We start from the raw sequence: 22,747 nt of genomic DNA, 5'->3' as shown, positions 1-22,747 counted from the left end.
TTACTAAAGGAAACCCTTATGGAATTAAATCCTTAGAGTGAGCTAATGACTTACTCTCTTCCTCAGCTGCTTCTCGGTTGGAATTATGGGGGATGTTTAATGTGGTCTTCAGAGGCCCCAAATCATTTAATATTCCAGCCCTACCTTTGCGGCGACAGTCTCCTGGGATCATCTCCTGGTTGCAGGCACTCCCAAGGCTCAGTTGGGCCTGCTGCAGTTCTCTGTTCAGGGCTGAGCTAGCCTAAGTGTGGCCTTTGTCACTTGCATGAGAAAAGACCAGTTTTGGTCTGTGGGGTATAGGCTGGGGTCTGGAGGCATTGGATTTGTTTAGAGCAAACTGTAATTAACATAGGGCACAATATAGTCTTTCAGGAATTAGCTGTCTAAGAGGCAGGAGTGGAGCTGAGCCTCTGCTTCCAGGAACAATGCCCATTGGGGATGCCCAGGACAGTCTTTCAACCGAAGCCAGTTGATTGACTAATGCACCTCTTGCCTTGAAGCTTGGCATGGTTACAGGCTCCATGGAAGAGAAGTAATCCCTGTCAATCCGTTTGGGATTGGTAATTGAAATTGGAGGAAATAAAAGGGGTAACCACCTAGTCTGTTTATTTCTAAAAGAGGTCCTACATGTGGGTGATTAAAGGGAGTCTCTTCTGCTTCTGGAATTGGGCAACTTCTAGTTGCCCATCCCTTGGTCTTACCCTGGAGGTATGGCTTCCTTTTAGTCATCCCACATTCCTCTAGGATGGGGTCTTTAGATTGGTAAGGTATGACCTCTTAGCTTCACATTGTCTGCTTTCAGGCTCACACTGAACTGCACCATGTTTTATCTTTTGCAGGTTGGGCGGCCCAGACCCCCTGGACTATGTTAGCATGTACAGGAACGTGGGGAGCCCTTCTGCCAATATCCCTGAACACTGGCACTACATCAGCTTCGGCCTGAGTGATCTCTATGGTGACAGCAGAGTCCACGAGTGAGTAAAGGGCACTTGCCCACCCTCCACCTGTCTCTTTCTTAGCCTTGAGCCTTATTTCTGGGTTTTCCCTGAGCAGAGGTGAGAATGTCATAATTCTGTGTGGTTGGCACTGCTCAGGTTGAACCTCTGGGTTTCTACCCTCTGCTTGTATCTGCTTGTGCCAGAGTGATCCAGGTCAGCACCCGAACTCTGCTCATCTGGTGCAAGACAGTGTTGATGATGAGCAAGTGTTCCAAAACCAGCAGGTTTTTCCAAACTGCTCTGGTGTTTGATCTCAGAGGACAGGCAGCATAGCTGTGATCCAGAATTTGAATCAATGCCTCTAAGTGTACCTGTTTTTTTTTTCCTCCTCTAGCTTGTAGTGAAAAAATTTAAACATAAAGCATAGTTGAAATAATTTTATAGCCAACACACAAATACCTACTACCTAGATTCTGCATTTAACATTTTACTTCTCTTGCTCTATCATGAATATATCCATCTCTCTCCCTCTGTTGATCTTACTTACTTCCTTGTAACCTGCAGTTGTCTGTGCTCAGCCTATACATAGTACATTTTTTATTCTAGTCTCTCTCCCGTTTTCTGCCCTGTATACTTCCAAATCCTGCCTCCCCTAAATACCCCCATAACCACTGAATTTAAATACATTTTAATATTAAGTTAAACATCAACTTAGTATTAAGTCAGCTAAAACCATAACAGCAACACTAATAATAATGAAAGCTAACATTTATTATATTATAGCATTGATTATGAACCAAGTGGTCTCCTAGTCACTTTGCATGTATAAACTAATTTTATTTTCACCACAACCATATAATACTGGTAGATACTCATATTTGTCCCATTTAACAGATGAGGAAACTGAGCTACAAAGAGAGTCTATAACTTGTTTAAGGTCATACAGCTTGGAGGTAGTGGAGCCAGCATTCTAATGCAGGCATTCTGGCTCTAGAGTTCATGTTCTTAATGACTGTGTTCTACTGTCTCTTGAACAATGATATCATGTCCTCGAGTAAGTTACTATCTGTAATTTAAAAAAAACACACAAATATTTTGTTCCATCTGTACTCTTTTGTGAGAGGGGTTCTTTTCTTCAATTTATATATTGTCTTCCTTCCCTCTCATCAGCACAGTCAATCAAGAGCTGATTGTATTTCTGTTATCCCGTCCTCTCCTGCTTTTAGCTTGTTGTATCTTTTTTGCCTCTTACACTATCTTTTTGGTATCTTGGTGATGACTACTTAGCATGTGTAGGTTGAAAGACTAAGGGGCTCTTCCTGTCCTGCCTCAGCTTAAGAGGTTGATTCTGGGATGATGATAATCATCAGGGGTTTTTTTTGTGTGTGTGTTTGTTGTTGTTGTTGTTGTTTTGTTTTTTTGCTTTGTTTTAGTTCTTAGTATCTTCCTTATGATCACATCAGATACTTTACAATCTTACCAGGTTTTTTTGTTATCTCTATTTTATAGATGAGAAAATTGAATCACTTGAGGGGTAAATGAATTGCCTAAAGGAAAAGAACTTGGATTCAGTTGAACTGTTTTGAGTCCAAAGTCTGAGTTTTTAACCACTAGAGTGTTCTACCTCTCTGATCACAGGTCCAACCTAACTTCCTCTTCTCTCTCATTAAGCTGGGGGCCCAGGTCTCATCTCCTTACTGATCACATGTCAAGAGCAATGCCTGGGCCTGCCTTTATAGCCTTCCAGACAGATCCATTGCAATGTCAGCAGAAGGCTTTGGGAACAGTGAATTAATCTTGCCTGAATGGGGACCCTGCATTACAGTATTAATAATGGAGAGAGAATAGCAAACAGATGTGGGCAGTAAAGGCACTATGCTGGACTTTAATGTATACTTTTAATAAGAACCTGCAGAGGAGGGTGTATAGTGCAGTTAGCCTGTACCTTTTTGTTGACAGATTTATTCCAGTCAGAAGAATACCATTTCCTATGTAGCTTAAAGATTCTTGCAGTATACCTGCTTATCAGTGATGGGTCCAAAGCCCAAAGTGACATGAAGAACGTAATTGAGAAAGCCCCATATTTCAGAGGGGGCAACCTCTGAATTTTAAAGAGGGCCTTCCTTACTGTTTTTCCACGTTTGAAAGTACCCCATTATATGTGTGTCATTTTTGTATGATAAAGCACTGTGATATTTATATGTCATTTATGACAATAGTGAGACCTCAAGTTGGGCTGTACCTCACCACTGGAACCTAGTGTTTTCTGGTATTATGTCCTGACTCAAGAAGGACATGGAAGGAGTGTTCTTGGATATTTACCCAGTTCTGGTATATGTTGTAGAAGTCAAAAGTACGTTTGTAATTGGCCTTGTGCTGGTGTGCCTGGTCTCTTCTCAATCTTGATAAGTTTCTTGAAAAAAGTTTGCTTTTCCAAACATTTCATGTGGCAGGGCCTCTTTGAAATAGATTTAAAGATTCTTATTTAATTAGTGCTTACTTACAGGTGAGGTCAAAAAGGTGAGTGTTCTACCATCCAGTTTATTTATTTATTTTAAAAGATTTTATTTATTTGTCAGAGAGAGTGCGTGCAAGCGGGGGGTGTGGCGGGCAGAGGGAGAAGCAGGCTCCCTGCTGAGCAAGGAGCCTCATGTGGGACTTGATCTCAGGACCCTGGGATCATGAACTGAGCCAAAGGCAGATGCTTAACCAACTGAACCACCTGAGCATCCCTACCATCCAGTTTGTTTATTTTTAAAAAATTTTACTTATTTATTTGACAGAAAGAGAGAGAGAGAGTACAAGCAGGGGGACCAGCAGAGGGAAAGGGAGAAGCAGACTCTCCGCTGAGCAGGGAGCCTAACTTGGGGCTTGATCGCAGGACCCTGGGATCATGACCTGAGCCAAAGATAGTCACTCAATGACTGAGCCACCAAGGCATCCCTGTCACAAAAGATTCTAAATCTGAGGCCAGCTTTCTCTTTGTTCAACAGATTAGCAAGTATGAGAGAGGTGTTGATGCACTAACACCAAATCGAATCTGACTCTAGACATGTTTAGAACAATTGAAAACAAATTATAGGGACACCTGGGTGGCTCAGTGGGTTAAGCCGCTGCCTTCAGCTCAGGTCATGATCCCAGGGTCCTGGGATCGAGTCCCACATCAGGCTCCTTGCTCAGCAGGGAGCCTGCCTCTCTCTCCGCCTCTGCCTGCATCTCTGCCTGCTTATGTGCTCTCTCTCTCTTTCTGCAAATAAATAAATAAATAAAATCTTAAAAAAAAAAAAAAAAAAGAAAGCAAATTATAAAGGGAACCTTTTTTTTTTTTTTTAACTAAGATTCAAGGGCACTTGGGTGGCTCAGTTGACTAAGTGTCTGACTCTTGTTTTTGGCTTAGGTCATGATCTCAAGGTCATAGTTGGAGCCCTGCATCCCCCTCCACTCTGGGCATGGAGCCTGCTTAGGATTCTCTCTGTCAGGGCACCTGGGTGACACAGCACTTAAGTGTCTGACTCTTGGTTTTGGCTTAGATCATGATCTCAGGGTCATTGAGATGGAGCCTGGTGCCAGGCTTTGTGCTCAGTGGGGAGTCAGCTTGTATCCCTCCCTCATCCCCCACTCGTGCTCCAGTGCACACAGTCTCTCTCTCAAATAAATAAATAAGTAAAATAAAAATAAAAAGTATGATTCAATACTGTTATTGTCATGGACAAATAGGAAACACTGATCTAGTTCATGTCCCTTAATTGTAAATGGAGGAAAGTACAGTAGCCTGCTGAAGGCAGTGCAGCAAACTGATGAGAGTGGCAGGGTGTCCCAGCGTCCCCACTGTCCTACCCTCGCTTTCATGACTGGGGAGAAATGACTGTATGGACGTTGTTTGTCTTTAGCATAATTATATAGGCAAACTTCTTTTTTTATTTTTTACTATATTCCAGGTTAGTGCTAAATTCTTTTCATAAAGGTATCCTTTTATGCTATCCCCATAGTAATTCTGTGACACAAGGAATTCTTATTATGTCGTGCTTATAGATACAGAAATGTAGGCTAACAAACTTACTGCATAGGTGGTGAACCAGAGGCCAGGTCCAGTGATCCCACAGCCTGTATTCTGAAACACTGTACTGCCTTTCCATTTTGACCAGTCACCAGCATTTATTAAATGCCTACAGTAGGGGCACCTGGGTGGCTCAGTGGGTTAAGCCGCTGCCTTCGGCTCAGGTCATGATCTCAGGGCCCTGGGATCGAGTCCCGCATCGGGCTCCCTGCTCAGCAGGAAGCCTGCTTCCCTCTCTCTCTCTCTGCCTGCCTCTCTGTCTACTGTGATTTCTCTCTGTCAAATAAATAAATAAAATCTTTAAAAAATAAATAAATAAAATAAATGCCTACAGTATTCCTCCTCCCTTTAAGATCTGTCCTTCTCAGAGCTTGTCGAGGATAGGGACAAGCCGAAGTCCAGGGGTCCCCTAGCAGGCTTACTGTGGGAGTAGGCAGGGACCCCCCCAGCTTGGAAGCCCTGAAGGAAGTGAAGAGCAGGCTGGTTGCCTGAGCCCCGGAATGGCCAGTTCCTTCCAGGTTCTTTGCCTATTCACGGTCATCAAAGGAAACCAGACAAGAGAGTGCTTGTTTGGATTAAAAGGCTCTTAAGAGGCTCTTTCTGAAGTTGGAGAGATGGACCAAGTTCCAGCTCCGGATAGCCACAAGGGAGAATGGAGTGCTTTTCTAGGAACCCTAAGGCTCCCCTCGCTGACTTCAGTGGCGGAGATTGTCCTGTTGCTCTTGCCCCGGACTTGGGACGAGTGAAACAGATGATCTTCAGCTGCCAAGAGCCTGTCGGAAGCCTCCGGCTCCAGCCGTTCCCTTTGTGGCCAGCAGCTGTGGCCTGGAATGTGGAGGTCTGCAGGGCTGTAGAAGGGGTGGCTTCAGCCCTGCTCTCTGTGAGGATTTCTGGCTGCCCCTGGTACTGCCAGCAGCTCTCCCTGGACCCAGGTGCAGAGTGTGTTTGTGATCTCAGGCAGACTTCCCTGGTGGGATTCCACTGGGTAGGTCATCTTCTGGACATGTCGGCTGGTTCCAAAGACAGCCTTTGTGTGCCGCTGGCCCACAGGATGGCAGCTCCCCAGGGAAGAGCCTGTGCCTCAGGTCTGCCGCCCATGGTCCATCGGGGCTCTGCCCCACAAGTGCTGGGCTTCTTGGCGGGTAGGCGTGTGGAATTTGGAGTTGTTCTTGCCCCCTTGGGGCTGGAACTGCCGCTGACCGGCTTTCTGAGGCTGTCTCCACTGGGTTGGTAGAGAACCTCCTTTTCCCTTCAGGTTCCTCTGAGTTGGGCTCTGTACCGAATGAGTTACTTATTAAAACACTGGATACAGATTAACTTTTCCACATGTTGTTTTGTGTGGCCTTGGTCCCCTGCAGTTGGGAAATGCTAATTTTCCCTTCTCAAAGCTGGGTTTGCAGGAACTTTTTAATGTGTCGTTTCATCCTCTGTGGTTTCCAGTGGACATCCTGCCTTTGCCTTACCACACCTGCCCTGGGAACATGGTCCCTTCTCTGGTTGAGCCTTTGCTTTCTTCCCAGAGCTCTGGTGAAGCTGACAACCAGAATCCCTGTGTGAACCACCCGCAGATGGCAGCCCGACCCTCCCCGTGGCTGGCACAGCAGGCTGAGGAAGTCCTCTGCAGGCTCACGGCTGGGCAGGCCTCCCTGAAGCTCTGGTCCCTCAGCCATTCATCTCCGAGGTGTTGAGTTTTGAGAAGACTGTGTGAAATGGTAGTGTTCTCTGCTCAGAGGAGGATCCCTGGGCTACCTAGAAAGAGTGGGGTGGCCTTGGCCAGCAGCAGGGCTAGAGTTCTTCTTTTTTTATTTTATTTTTATTATTTAAAAAATTTTTTTTAAATAAACGTATAATGTATTATTAGCCCCAGGGGTACAGGTCTGTGAATTGCCAGGTTTACACACTTCACTGCACTCACCATATCTCATACCCTCCCCAATGTCCATAACCCCACCACCCTCTCCCTTTACCTCCCCCCCGCCACCCTCAGTTTGTTTTGTGACATTAAGAGTCTCTTATGGTTTTTCTCCCTCCCGATCCCATCTTGTTTCATTTATTCTTTTCCTATCCCCCAAACCCCCCATGTTGCATCTCCACTTCCTCATATCAGGGAGATCATATGATAGTTGTCTTTCTCTGATTGACTTATTTCGCTAAGCATAATACCCTCTAGTTCCATCCACGTCATTGCAAATGGCAAGTTTCATTTCTTTTGATGGCTGCATAGTATTCCATTGTTTATATATACCACATCTTCTTCATCCATTCATCTGTTGATGGACACCTAGGTTCTTTCCATAGTTTGGCTATTGTGGACATTGCTGCTATAAACATTTGGGTGCATGTGTGGGCTAGAGCTCTTCTTGAAGCTGAAAGCACCACTTTGGGCTGGATTTCAGGCCCCAGATCTCTTGAGTTGTGAAATGTTGAGAATTCCATTTCTTTCTTCCAGCAGATCTGTGTGGGTATGTGGCTTCATCCTTTGAAAAGCATTTCATTTGCAATGTATGGATTATCTCTTTCTTCATGGGGTAAGGAATCCAGATTTTCCAATTCAAGAGAATCCCTCAGCAGTAAGGAGACAGTTGGGAAGAGATTCCTTGAGATAACCCAGTCAAACTCACTTTATTATTATTATTTCTTAAGATTTTATTTATGTATTTGACAGAGAAAGGGTACACACAAGCAGGGGGAGAGGGAGAGGGAGAATCAGGCTCTGCACTGAGCAGCAAGCCTGATGAGGGACTTGATTTCAGGACCCTGAGATCATGACCTGAGCTGAAGGCAGACTCTTAACCCACTGAGCCACCCAGCCCCCCCCCCCCACTTTAAAAAGTTTAAGCAGTCTAATTATGGGCAATGACTGACAATCACTGGGCTGGTCAGCACTGGGAGATTTCATTCTTTTCCCACAGAGGCAAAGACTTGGAAGCCTTTATGGGTTTGACATGATTGGATCTCTCAGTCCCAGGAATCTTCCCTGTTCAGACTGTCCTTCTAGGTTTCCACCTTCCACACCTGAAGGCTTTTTCCTTTTTGAATGCTGGTCTTCACGCCTGCTGTGTGTGGGTCTCAGTTTGCTAGCATTTCCCTTGCCCAGATTTCTGACTCAGAGCTCCTGACTCGACTTTGGCCTCTGGCTCCTCAATTCATTCTTCCATCCTGCCTCTGAGGTATCCCAGTGAGCCTTGTTTCCTGTTTCAGTGGTGTAGTTCTGATGTTGGGTCCTAGGGTGCGTGTGCGGTGACCTTGCTTCTCTGACCTGAGCCCCACAGGAATGGTCTCCTCACTCCAGCACGTGCCTTTGCGGAGATCTCTGCCCTCCCTGCCTGTGGAGCTAGCTCTCTGACACAGAGCCTGGGGCTGCAGAGTACGCCCCTCCGGCAAAGCTCTGTTGAGTGCCTGGTACAGAACATTTGGGAAGATGATGTATTCAGGTGGAGGTGGGGGACCATGAGAAGTTATATCTAACTTCTGTCCTTGAAACATCCAACATCTGCTTGGTAAAAGATGGCAGAGACCCTGGGAAAGAAGTCGTCAATGGGGTTTGGGGCTGGGAGGATGTTTTTGGCTTTGCCCAACTTCTGTGGCTTTGAGGCTGCCTCCCCTCACCTTGTGATCTACAGCACTTCGAGAAACTCAAAATAGGTAATAATTGTAAGCCCTTAGCTTCCACTGCGTGCAAGGCCTGTTCTAAGTGCTTTAAATAAACTCCTCTCATTCTCACGGCAGCTTTGTGGGGGTAAGTATTGATATCTTTTTTTGTGAGGAAACTGAGGCACAGAGATGTTAAGGAACTTCCCCATCCAGCCGGTGAATGCCCGAGCTGGGCTGTAAATGCAGGCAGTCTGGCTCCAGAAGTGCCCACCCCTCCCTTCCTCTACCCACACAGAAGGGGGCGGGGGGGGGGCAGGGGGTGGGGGCGGGCTGGCCTGAGGCCTCTGTTACAAATCATGCACCCAAGTTCAAAAGTATCTTGGCTTAATGGAGTGTGAATAGCTAAGCAGGACGTGCTTGGTAGGAGAAATGTGGAGCTGGACATTGAAGCAACTTTGTAGAGAAGGAAGAGTCCTGCTGGGTAATGGCAGGAGGGTCGGTGACAGGATCCTGTTTCATCTCTGCAGTCAGGGCTTCTGCTGCCTTACTACAGCCATGTTCAGAAGTTGTCAGGAAATCCTGCAACTCTCAAAGGCACAGAGGTGATGCTCCTGGCTTGGATGTCACAGTCCCATGGTGGTGCTTCTTCAGCAGTCAGGGATGTGCCCAGCATGCCAGCAGCCCAGAGTACGCCCTGACCAGGATGTGTGGGGTTTCTGCTCATTCTTTCTAGGGGAGGGGGGTGTGGAAATGAGGGGCATTTCCAAGGACCCACACCATCTAACTGAGGTATGTACAGTGCTAATCTGAGAGGGATATTTGTTTTGATAGAAGGTATCTTGTCCATGGCATTTTTTCTTCTGTCTTCATATTCATGTTCATTGTCATATCACTTTTTTTTTTTTTTTAAAGATTTTATTTATTTATTTGACAGAGAGAAATCACAAGTAGATGGAGAGGCAGGCAGAGAGAGAGAGGGAGGGAAGCAGGCTCCCTGCTGAGCAGAGAGCCCGATGCGGGACTCGATCCCAGGACCCTGAGATCATGACCTGAGCCGAAGGCAGCGGCTTAACCCACTGAGCCACCCAGGCACCCGTCATATCACTTTTTTTAAGGATTTTATTTGAGAGAGAGAGAGAGAGCATAAGCACAAGCAGGGGAAGTGGCATGCAGAGGGAGAGGGAGAAGCAGACCCCCTACCGAGCAGGGAGCCTGGAGGTAGGGCTGGATCCCAGGACCCAGAGATCATGACCTGAGCCCAAGGCAGACACTTAATAGACTGAGCCACCCATGGCCTCTGTCATATCACTTTAAAAAAAAAAAACATTTTAATTCCTGGGGCGCCTGGATGGCTCAGTCATTAAGCATCTGCCTTGGGCTCAGGTCACGATCCCAGTGTTCTGGGATCCAGCCCGCCCGCACTGGGCTCCCTGCTCCATGGGGAGCCTGCTTCTCCCTCTCTCACTCCCTCTGTTTGTGTTCCCTCTCTAGCTGTGTCTGTCTGTCAAATAAATAAATAAGATCTTAAAAAAAAAAAAAAGAGGGCGCCTGGGTGGCTCAGTGGGTTAAGCCGCTGCCTTCGGCTCAGGTCATGATCTCAGGGTCCTGGGATCGAGTCCCGCATCGGGCTCTCTGCTCAGCGGGGAGCCTGCTTCCCTCTCTCTCTCTCTGTCTGCCTCTCCATCTACTTGTGATTTCTCTGTCAAATAAATAAATAAAATCTTTAAAAAAAAAAAAAAAAAGTAAAGAAAAAGAAGAAGAAAATTGTAACACATAGTACAGAGTTCCCATATATACTTTTACTTTACTTTGTTATAGTTTCCCTTGTAACTAACATCTTACATTAGTGTGCTGTATTTGTTACAATTGATGAACGATGCTGATACATTATTACTAATCGATGTCTACAGTTTTCTCTTTGTGTTATATAGTTTTATGAGTTTTGACAAATTCATGTCCTAAAATACCATTACGGTATCATGCAGAGTACTTTCACTGCCCTAAAAATGTGCTGTTCTTCATGTATTGATCCTTCCCTCCCTCCCCCGCAAGCCCCTTGCATCCACTGATTGTCTTACTGTATCGCCTTTTCCAAAATGTCATGCAGTTGGAATCATACAATACATAGCCTTTTCAGACTGACTTCTTTCACTGAGCACTATGCATTTAAGGTTCCTCCATGTCTTTTTGTGGTTTGCTCAGTTCCTTTTATCACTGAGTAATACTCCTTTGTGAGTATGTACGACTGTTTATTCATTTATTATTATTATGTCCAGTGTTTGGCAATTTTGGATGGAGCTTCCATAAACATTCATAGTCAGGTTTTTGTGTGGACATAAGTTTCAACTCATTTGGGTAAAGTTGCAGGATCATATGGTAACTTTACCCAAATGAGTTGAAACTTACGAGTATGTTTTAATTTTGTAAGAAATAGCCAAACCATTTTCCAAAGTGGCTGTACCATTTTGCATTCCCAGCAGTGAATAGGAGTTCTTCTTATTCTGTGTCCTCACCAGCATTTGGTATTGTCAGTTTTTGGATTTTAGCCATTCTAATAGGGGTGGCGTAGTATCTCATTGTTTTATTAATTTGCAGTCCCCTGACTGCCATATGATGTTGAGCATTTTTTCATATGCTTATCTCCACCTATATCTCTTCTTTGGTGACACAGCTTGGTTTTTGTTCCTAACCTCATCCCACTTCCCATTTCACCTCCAACCACACATACCCTTTTTCTCATTATGGGTTCAGACATAATTATGGGGCTGATTATATTTTTGGCATGTTTGCCTTTTGGTCACTTCTCAGGCAATTAAGTGAGTCAGTTCCCCTGACTCTTATTGGGTCCATATCTGAATTCCTTTGTTGGTTTTAACTGGGGCTGTCTCATGAGTTCTATATGTTTTCCCCAGTGATGTTGTTGTCTATAAAGTCTGTAGCTGGTACTGGGACCTGTAATCTTAATCCCAAGGTTTAGGATTGATTGTGCTTTCCAGTATAGACGATAGAAAGACTTGTGTGCAAACTTGTCCTCTTCAGACCCTGGTGAGTTTCAAATTGCTTTAGACGAAAAATGAGTACACCAGGTTCCTTGAGATCCCAGCTGGACCTCAAACTCCCTGTCTTAATTGAACCTGCATTGAGAAGACTTTCCAAAATCCAAAACTTTCCTGGCCTCTCCTTTTCTTGTTCCATCCATCAGTGTTGTTACTTTTTAGTTATAAATTTGCTTTTCTTACTTATAAATACAGTTGAACCACTTTACGCAAATGTTGAAAATTAGAGAAGGGAGTAAAAAAATTATTCCTAATCCTATCACCTTTTGTTTGTGATCTTTTATCTGTCTTCACGATGATTTCTAATTCATGCTGAGTGTTGTCGGCCCGGGTGTGTATTAGGCTTTTGTCTTGTGGGAGTCCCCTCACTTTGGGAATTAACGTCTTCTCCAAAGCTTTCTGCCTGACTAGTGCTTTTTTCCTAAATTCAGTTGGCCCAGGGCTGGTAGGGTTTCCAAATTATGAAAACAGCATATTTGCTGGGGAAGATGGTTCCTACCCATTGCCAGGTTGCATTAATTACATCTTTTCTTTTCTTTTAAGATTTTATTAATTTATTTGACAGAGAGCACAGGCAAGGGGAGCAGCAGGCAGAGGGAGAGGGAGAAGCAGGCTCCCTGCTGAGTGGAGAGCCTGACATGGGGCTTGATCCCAGGACCTTGGGATCATGTCTTGAGCCAAAGGCAGTTGTTTAACCAACTGAGCCACTCAGGTGCCCTATACATTTTTTTCCTTATAATTTTCTAAAAATATTTATTTATGCACTTTAGAGAGAAAGAGAAAATGTGAGTTGGGGCAGAGGGAGAGAGAGGATCCTCAAGCAGACTCACTGCTGAGTGCGGAGCCTGATGCAGGGCTCTATCCCAGGACCCTGAGATCATTACCTGAGCCAAAATCAAGTCAGCCACCTAACCAACTGAGATACCCACATGCCCTAACTACATCTTTTTTATTTATCTATCTATCTATCTATCTATTTATTTATTTTCCCTTTGCTGCTTGACTTCTCATAGGAATGAAGAGCAGTTTAGGTAGTAAATGTCCTGTGCAGGGCACTGGCCACCCACCTCTCAGTTAATACCTCAGGGTCTTAAGTACAAATCACCACGCATGGTGGTAGTCCTGAGGAGGTGTTGTTCCTGCTGTTGTTTTCCTGTGTATATAAGTATATATATGTGTGTGTGTGTATTTATAAAAATATTTATTCATTTGTGTGGGGAGGGGCAGAGGTAGAAGGAGAGAAAGTCTCTAAGCAGACTCCACGCTGAATGTGGAGGCTGATGCAGGACTGGATCTCACGACCCTGAGTTTATGACCTGAGCCAAAACTAAGAGTTGGACACTTACCCAGCTGTGCTGCCCACGCACCTCTGTTTTCCTGTTAGAAAGGTGATCAGTGGTTAGATTTGGTGGTCATTGTCACCTGGGAATAAACGCCACGAGCCTCCTTATTTCTCCCTTTCTTGGCTGTGTGGTTACAGAAGACCGAGACTTGCCTTAAAGAGTGCCCTAGGCTTCTTGTACCCAGTGTACACAGAAGTTTCACAGGTATAAGCATGGGTGCCAAGGGATAGATGAGATCCTTTTCAGGTGATTTCCTAAAGTACATAGGCTACCATTTGGGGCTTTTGAGGCTTTCTGCCATATATAGGAATCAAGTAATTTAATAACAACACTGGGTCTCCTGGGTGATGGGTGGGTACACTTGGTTCCCATCCAGCATTAATCACCGGCCTATTTGGAGGCCAGCCATTCATTTACTACAGAGATAGTCATTGCTGGGGCGGTTCTGGGCATGAGGGGTGTATTAATGAGCTGCATACTCTTGGTGTGCTCTTCATGGAGCCTCCAGTCTTTTTGGCTGAAGAGTCCTTGAGCTGGGAAACATTAAGGGGCAGACGGACCAGATACAGCCTTGGAATCTTAAGTGATCACATGTAACCTCCTTGTCTTCTTTTCTACAGTCCATGCCTTGAGGCCTGGTGGATGGTTTTCTTTAAGTAGGAGTCCTGATGCTCAGAAACATGGCCAGGCCTATGCTTGGGGCTAGATTAGTTGCCCATTTGTTAGGGAAAATATGGGTTCATAGTAGCTTCTCAGAGGGACGTGTTCCACTGGACTCCAGGACCTTTATGAGTGTGTTAGTCAAAGATCCCTTTCCTTCCAGCTCCCTTCCATGTTATTCAGGCTTCTTGAGTTCTAGTCATAGAACCGGCTTTGCCACAAGAAGACCAATCAAGGAAATGCTTTTGTGTTTCCAGTGCTGACTTCCATGTGATGCCTGCGGGCACTTGAAGCCCTGCCTCTGACCACCAGTCTCCCTTACTCTGATCTCATGCCTTTCAACTCGAGGGCAGGAGCTCAGGAGTCAGGCCCGAGGGAGGGGTAACTACTAGAGAATGGGGCCTGGCCCAGGCTTTCCATCCCATCCCCGGGGGTCAAGCTGGCTGGCTGCACTTTCTGCTGGTGATGGATTTTGACTCCTGAAGACTTCTGAATAGCTTGGTTAGTCAGAGGAGAAAGGGTAGTGGCTATCTCCTCTTAGTGGTGACAGACGACAACACTGAGGCTTGCCCTTCTCCTTCCTGCTCTAGCTTTTCCAATATATCGGGTTGCAGACATGCTGGATTCCTGCCCTTCTGGAGCCAGTCTCGCAATTTTTCATTCCCATGGCCAGGGTTTTGTGCAGAGGAAAGGCCCAGGGTAAAGGCAGTGGCAGCACAGGGAGCCTTTGGGATTGGAGCTTTCTTTGCAGGAACACTGCTGACACAGATCCCTTAGTTCTGTGCTAGCTCTGTGGCCAGGGGCAGTCCATCACAGCTTGTCTCCCCTCCGCTCAGCACCATCCAGTGGCTTCCCACTGATAGCCCTCACTTTGGGCTTTCTCTGGCAGGTGAAAAAGCATTCTCACACCAGTAGTGAAGAATTCTCTTGGTCCAGCACCAAGTCCGAGCATTTAGCTCTTTCAGGGGGAGTCCTTCAGTCTGGACCCTTACTTGCTTAAGAGGGGAGATAATCCAAGTGCACTGCATTTTCATAGGACTCAGAGCCTTCCTTTTGGGAGGCGGTGTGCGATTTTGGTAAAAATGTCTGAACTTCGCTTTATCAGGGTGGTGGAGTACCACCCTGGCACAGTGCTTGGTACATGATAACCCCTTAATTGATTTCCATAACTATTTAGTGCCTGTTATCTAAATATCTGGTGCTCTGCTATGTGCTGGGAGTACCGTGGGAGCAAAAAGGCAAAGTTTTTGCTCTCGTGGATCTTAACATTTTTACAGGAGAAACATGTAAAAGTATTTATAGTTTTAGATAGTGCAGGTGCTGTGTTGAAAATAAAGCAGGGTGGTGTGCTGGGGAATACCTGGGTAAGAGTAGGAGTTGAGGGGGATGGAGAGAGTACGTTTAGGAGGAACCAATGACGGTTTCCTTGAAGATGTAACATTTGAACTCAATGACAAAATGGCAGCCAGGGCTGTCACATAATACAGCTCCAGGGACACCATCCATGTTATTCTGTGCAGTTTGTGTTCACTGGAGTTGTATGTACAGTGCTCTGTCCACTCAATCATATAAGCATCGTAGGCAGTGAAAAGGCTAGAGCAAAGGCCCTGAGGCAGGAGGGACCTTGAGGTGTTCAAGGAACAGAAAGAAGGCCAGTGTGTGTGGCACTTAGAGGAGAGGACAGTGGAGCAGGATGAGGCAGGAGAGTTTGAAGGCAATATAAAGAATGTGACATTCAACAGATTATCTGTTGACTCATGAGGGAAACCAAGGGATGATGTGATGGGGGGAGGCAAGAGTGTGTGGTTTTAGGAAACTTTTCCAGTAGTGTGGGACCTTAGCACAAGTATGAAGGCATGGGAACCAAGCTGAGTGATGTGTTTTGTTTCCCTAAAAAGGAAACAGCAGCAAAAGTGGCTCAAAGGAAATGCCATTAAGATATTTGAGTCTGACTTTGATAGTGACGGAGAGGAAGGCTCATTGCTTTTTTAATGCTGTCTTATCTTACTTGTTGTTCAATGTCAGCCTTATTATCTCTTTGGATGGCAGTGGGAATATGATTACCATTTAGCATTTGCTCAGCTGTGACATGATGTGCCCATGTACAGAACACACAAAAAGTACAATCCTTGCCCTTGGGGAACTGAGATGCTAGAAAGATTTGTTTCTTCCCATTACCCTCTTTAAGATATCTTGATCTTCTGGGGCAGCTGGATTCCCAGTGTCCAGGAGGATAGTGGGTGGACAGAAGGCCCTTGGGCAGAATGCTCTGGCCCTTGGGTCTGTAAGAAGCCCCAAGCTATACACCTATATGCAGAGGGCATCTTGCTTCCCATATCAGAATGTGATCTTGCTACTGTTGGCCTGCCTGTCTTTTCTTCTCCTTCTCCTTCTCTTCCTCCTTCTTCTTTTTAAAAGATTTTATTTATTTATTCATGAGAGATAGAAAGAGAGAGAGTGACAGAGGGAGAAGCAGGCTCCCCATGGAGCAGGGAGCCTGATGCAGGACTCAATCCCAGGACCCCAGGATCACAACCCGAGCCAAAGGCAGATGCTTAACTGACTGAGCCACCTAGGCACGCACTTATTATTTTTAAAGTTTATTTATTTAAGCACTCTTTATACCCAATGTAGGGCTCAAACTCAGAACCTGGAAATTAAGAGCCACTTGCTCTACTGACTGAGCCAAACAGGTACCCTTCTCTTTTCTTTTTTCTTTTCGTTTTTTTTTTTTTTTAAGATTTTATTATTTATTTGACAGAGAGAGAGATTACAAGTAGGCAGAGAGGTAGGCGGTGGGGGGGGGCAGGCTCCCTGCTGAGCAGAGAGCCCTATGTGAAGCTCAGTTCCAAGACCCTGAGATCATGACCTGAGCTGAAGGCAGAGGCTTAACCCCCTGAGCCACCCAGGTGCCCCTCTCTTTTCTTATTTTTAAAGAGATTTTGTATAGATGTTGTTTAAGCCAAAGCCAGGAGTGGGAGCTGTTGTAATGATGCCAAGAAACCCAAGCACCAGGGTCTTCTTTGGTCTAGAATTTTTATACAGTGCCAGGCCACCTCAGAATCAGCCTGGGGGACTGACCTTTTGGTTCTTTGCTGGTGGTTGGGAGTAGATGGGAGAAGGTATGGTAGGTCTGTGGACTGTGAGCTTTCACTGAACTGTGGAAAATGGCTTGGTGTTTTTCCTTTCTAAAATAATTATCGTATTTTATTCAAAAAAATTTTCCAGTTTTTTTTTTTTTTTTAAGATTTTACTTATTTATATGAGAGCGACAGAGAGAGAAAGAGAGAACACAAGTGAGGTGTAGGGCAGAGGGAGAAGTAGACTCCCTACTGAGCAGGGAGTACAACGTGGGGCTTGATCCCAGAACTCCAGGATCATGACCTGAGCTGAAGGCAGACACTTAACTGACTCTGCCACCCAGGTGCCCTCTTTTCCCAGTTTTATGGAGATATAGTTGACATACCAGAGCTGTATAAGTTTAACATGTACAGTATAATGACCACATATTTTATGAAATGATTTTCATAGTAAATTTAGGTAACATCCATCATCTCACATGGATACAAAAAGAAAAAAAATGTGTATTTGTGTATGTGTGTGTGTGTGTGTGTGTGTGTGTGTGATGAGATCATTTAGGATTTACTCCTTTAGCAACTTTAAATCTGCTGGCTTAGTTTGTAGAACATGTAACTCTTGATTGTAGGGTTTTGAGTTCAAGCTCCACACTGGGTGTGGGACCTACTTATAAACACTTTTTTTAACTGTCCCATACAGCAGCGTTAACTAGAGTCACTGTGTTGTACTTTACATCCCCCTGGACTGAGCTTATAACTTGACACTTGTACCTTTCGACCGCCTGGTCTTTTTCTTAGACTCAGGCTGGGGAAGCTCTTTGCTTACTGAAAACCTGGGGTAGAATTAAATGCCCTAAATGTTGGGAGCCAGGTGAGTTCAGCTGGATTCTTAGCTGAATCAGTCCTGGGAGCTACTGTTTTGAACCTTGAGGAATGCTTTGGGAATGTGATCGTTGGCTCCCAGCAAGCGATCTCAGGAAACATCTACTTGAATGAGGCAGATGCATTCCGTGAATCTTGTTGTATGCTATAGAGTGGAAAGAGCATCTAGTACTCAGAGTTAAAACCCAGAGGGGGCTGCCCTGCGCTGTGGCCTCATCAGACTCCCAGCTCAGTGTGCGGATGGAGTCCCAGTGGGTGTCATTTTCCCTTCCTTCCTCCCTCCTCCGTCCCCCTCTTCCACCCACCCTTTCTTTTCTTATGGTTATACAAAATTAATATCCTGTAGCTGAATGATTTTTAAAAATCCTAGCTATGACAAAATGTTACCATATATACATATTTCAAAAGAATTTTACAAAGTTTCTCTACTTCGTAGAGTATTTGTATAGTCACCAAATACAATTTCAGAACAGCTAATGAAGTATCTGTAAATTTGAATTGTTTAAAAATAAAAACATCACCTTTGCAAATGTTTATTTATTTATTTTTAAGGATTTTTATTTATCCATTTAAGAGAGCACAAGCGGGGAGCAGGGGTGGAGGGAGAAGCAAACTCCCCACTGATTAGGGAGCCCAATATGGGGCTCGATCCCAGGATCCTGGGATCACGACCTGAGGTGAAGGCAGACGCTTAACCGACCGAGTCATCCAGGTGCCCCTCTGCAGATGTTTAGTTCCAGGATTGGGAGTTGGGCAAAGCGGGAAGACATGGGCAGCTCTTGAAGGATGGGCTGATTAAACTTCAGAGTCCAGAGATTGGGAACCTAGAATCATTTGCTGATGTTTTTTTAAAAGATTTATTTATTTATTAGAGAGGGAGAGAGAAAGCATACATGTATGCAAGTGGAGTGAGGGGTAGAGGGAGATAATCTTTTTTTTTTTTAATTTTTAAATTTACATATATAATGTATTATTAGTCCCAGGGGTACAGGTCTGTGAATCGCCAGGTTTACACACTTCACAGCACTTACCATAGCACATACCTTCCCCAATGTCCATAATCGAACCACCCTCTCCTTACCCCCTCCCCTGGCAACCCTCAGTTTGTTTTGTGACATTAAGAGTCTCTTATGGTTTGTCTCCCTCCCGATCCCATCTTGTTTCATTTATTCCTTTCTTACCCCCTAAACTCCCCACGTTGCCTCTCAACTTCCTCATATCAGGGAGATCATATGATAGTTGTCTTTCTCTGACTGACTTATTTCGCTAAGCATAATACCCTCTAGTTCCATCCACATCATTGCAACTGGCAAGATTTCATTTCTTTTGATGGCTGCATAGTATTCCATTGTATAGATATACCACATCTTCTTTATTCATTCATCTGTTGATGGACACCTAGGTTCTTTCCATAGTTTGGCTATTGTGGACATTGCTGCTATAAACATTCGGGTGCATGTGCCCCTTCAGATCACTACATTTGTATCTTTAAGGTAAATACCCGGTAGTGCAATTACTGGGTCATAGGGTAGCTAGGCTGTACTGTATTCCTATTAGAGACATAAATAGAGGTTGTAGGTACCCTTGGAGGGAAGCCACCAAGGGAAAAGGTCCTCAAGTCTGTTCCCCAGGCTATACAGGACGTATAGGCTCCATTCTTCTGGGAGAGAATGTCCAACCCAGTAAGGCCAGGAACTAAGCCTAATTTCCAAGAAGGGTGATTAGAGGGGACGACCCACCAAGAAGTAGGGAAAGAGGAAAGGGGAAGATGAGACAACAGGAGCCTTTATAGGGAATGAAGTGACATCACTTCTGGTTCTGGAATTGGACTGGCATCCTGTGCCATATGTTTCCTGAGGCAAATAGTGTACCCTTCCTTTTCTTTTGACAACAATATTGAGCTTGAGACTGAGCCACAATCCCTAGACCTGACTGTAGAGGTACCGCCCCCTCAAGGTGGAGCCTTAACAGCCGCCTTAGTTGACCCAGCATTCCTTGCTTCAGATATCCAATGGTAGTATCCAAGCCACCCCTGGGGAGAAAGGGTGCTGACCATAGGCCTCTCCTGGCATTCCCAGAGTGTCCAATATGTACCTTCAGCCAACAGATTCTTTGAGATGTCTGGTAGGTACACTTGTGAATAAGACACAGGCCTGTCCTTGTGGGGTTTACAGTCTAGACCAGAGATTATGAACAGTAGAGAATTTGGAAAATATAAAGAAGTTTGAAAAAGAAAAATTGTACTGAGGTAGCCACTATAATAATTTCATTGCATTTTCTTCCTGTCTTTTCCTCACATACATTTTTTCAAGTATTTCTACATTGTGTGTATGCACAAATTTTTTAAAAAAATTTTTATTTATTTATTTTAGAGAGAAAGAAAGGAGCACAAATTGGGTGGGGTGGGGGTGGGTAGGCGAGGAGCAGAGGGAGAGGGACAAGCAGATTCCTCACTGAGCTTGGAGCATTGGAGCCAGATGTGGGGCTTGATCCTACAACCCTGAGATCATGACTTGAGCTGAAATCAGGAATTGGTTGCTCAACTGATTGAGCCACCCAGGTGCCCCTGCACAGATATTTTGAATCACACTTTGTATGAAATTTTGTTTCATGCTTTTTCATGACTGTTTGTAGTAAAATCTACATTTACTATTTTAACCATTTTTAGGTATATAGTTCAGTGAAATTAAGTACATTCACATTGTTATGCAGCCGTTACCACCATCCATTTCCAGAGCTTTTTCATCTTCCCAGCTGAAGCTCTGTACTCTTTTTTTTTTTTTTAAAGATTGTATGTATTGGGACACCTGGGTGGCTCAGTGGGTTAAGCCTCTGCCTTCAGCTCAGGTCATGATCTCAGGGTCCTGGGATCGAGCCCCGCATCAGGCTCTCTGCACAGTGGGGAGCCTGCTTCCCCCTCTCTCTCTGTCTGCCTCTGTGCCTACTTGTGATCTTTGTCAAATAAATAAAGAAAAATCCTTAAAAAAAAAAAAAGACTTTATGTATTTAACAGAGAGAGACACAGCAAGAGAGGGAACACGAGCAGGGGGATGGGGAGAAGCAGGCTTCCCACTGAGCAGGGAGCTTGATGTGGGACTCAATCCCAGGACCCTGGAATCATGACCTGAGCTGAAGGCAGCCACTTAATGGCTGAGCCACCCAGGCACCCCTGAGCTCTGTATTCACTAAACAGTAATTCCCCATCCCCCTTTCCCCGCTTCATTCTAGCTACTCATATCTGCATTTTTTTATGGAGATCTGGCAACCACATTTTGTTTTCTGTGTCTATGAATTTGACTACTCTAGGGACCTCTTATGAGTGGAATCATACATTTGCCCTTTTGTGTCTGGATTATATCACTTGGTTCATCCGTGTTGTAGCATGTGTCAGAGTTTCCTCCCTTTTTAAGGCAGAATAATATTCCATTGTGTGGACATACCACACTTTGTTTATCCATTCACCAATCAATAGACATGTGGGTTGTTTTCAGCTTTTGGCTACTGTAAACAATGCTGCTGTGAACATGGTGTGCGAGTACCTATCTGATCGCCGGTTTTCATTTCTGTGGGGTCATACCCAGAAATGGAGTTGTTGAATCATATGATAAAGCTATGTTCATTTATTTATTGATTTGAGGAACCGCCATACTATTCTTTCACTGCACTACTTTACAGTCCCACCAGCAATGCACAAGGCTTCCAGTTTCATGAACACTTGAAGAAGAGCTATTTGTATTTTTATCCTATAGTTGAGAACAGGTGAACAACAAACAATAGAGGCTTCAGAGTGGGGTTCTGACGTCCCTTGTCCCCTTTCTCTCTCCGGTTAGACAGGGGTGCAGAGCGCTTCGCTTCTCAAAACTCAGAGATTAGTCCTCCTGTTTTCAGAACTCTCATTTTTAATGACTTGTGTGATGTCCCACCACTCCATGCACCAGAACTCAGAATACCTCAACTTGTGGAACATTTAGACGGCCTCCAAATTCTTTACTCTTATAAATACCATGGAATATATTTATGCAATGGACTTTTTCCAAATATAAGATTATGCCGTTAGGGTAAAATTCCAGAACTGGGAACGACTACAGATAACAGCGGACACTGAGACAGTACCTACTGTGTTCCAGGCTTTGCTCTGAGGGGTTCATATACATTAACTCATTTAAGTAGTTCCATATGATGGCTACTCCTCTCTCTATTTTGAAAAACAGACTAGGGGCACCTGGGTGGCTCAAATGGTTAAACGTCTGACTCTTGATCTTGCCTCAGGTCTTGACCTCAGGGCCATGAGTTCAGGCCTGGTGTTGGGCTCCACGATGGGTGTGGAGCCTACTTTAACAAAGAAACAAAACAAATCAATAAAAATAGACTTTTAAATATTTTTTTTAAATATAGGTCTTATTTTTGCTTTATTTTCTAGAGCAGTTTTAGGTTCACAGCGAAGTTGAGGGGCTGTAGAGTTCTCATATATACCTCCCACCCCCACACATACACCGCCTCTCCCACTGTCAGCATCCAGGACCAGAATGGCATGTTTGTTAAAATCACTGGACCTACATTGACATTTACCTTAGGGTTTGTTCTTCATATCTTCATGAGGATGAAGAAACTGAGGCCCTGAGGGGCACCTGGATGGCTCAGTGGGTTAAAGCCTCTGCCTTCAGCTCAGGTCATGATCCCAGGGTCCTGGGATCGAGCCCTGCATTGGGCTCTCTGCTTAGCGGGGAGCCTGCTTCCCTCTCTCTCTCTCTGCCTGCCTCTCTGCCTACTTGCGATCTCTGTCTGTCAAATAAATAAATAAAATCTTTAAAAAAAAACAAAAACAAAAACTGAGGCCCTGAGAGGAAAGGTGATTTGCTCCCTGTCAGGAAGTAGCAGGACCAGACCTTAAGCAGAAGCAGCCTGGCTCCAGAGACTCGGCTGACATTTTAGTGGCTCTTTTTTTTTTTTTTTTTTAAAGATTTTATTTATTTATTTCACAGACAGAAATCACAAGTAGGCAGAGAGAGAGAGGAGGAAGCAGGCTTCCCGCTTAGCAGAGAGCCCGATGCGGGGCTCGATCCCAGGACCCTAGGATCATGACCTGAGCCGAAGGCAGAGGCTTTAACCCACTGAGCCACCCAGGCGCCCCTAGTGGCTC

The 22,747-nt window shown here is 44.8% G+C and overlaps 1 protein-coding gene across 4 annotated transcripts in view; it reads left to right on the top strand.

The window, feature by feature from the left end:
* SUFU (SUFU negative regulator of hedgehog signaling) overlaps positions 1-22,747 on the top strand; it is a 114,823-nt gene that overhangs the window by 3,956 nt on the left and 88,120 nt on the right. For all 4 annotated transcript variants that reach the window (XM_004749373.3, XM_045069026.1, XM_004749372.3 and 1 more), the window contains exon 2: positions 840-974. In XM_004749373.3, coding sequence (XP_004749430.1) covers positions 840-974 — 135 coding nt within the window. The remainder of the gene's footprint in view (positions 1-839; positions 975-22,747) is intronic.

The sequence above is a fragment of the Mustela putorius genome, unplaced genomic scaffold (genome assembly GCF_011764305.1).
Source record: "Mustela putorius furo isolate JIRA1106 unplaced genomic scaffold, ASM1176430v1.1 tig00003909_pilon_pilon_pilon, whole genome shotgun sequence".
NCBI classification, from domain to species: domain Eukaryota; kingdom Metazoa; phylum Chordata; class Mammalia; order Carnivora; family Mustelidae; genus Mustela; species Mustela putorius.
This window is presented reverse-complemented; position numbering and strand designations above follow the sequence as displayed.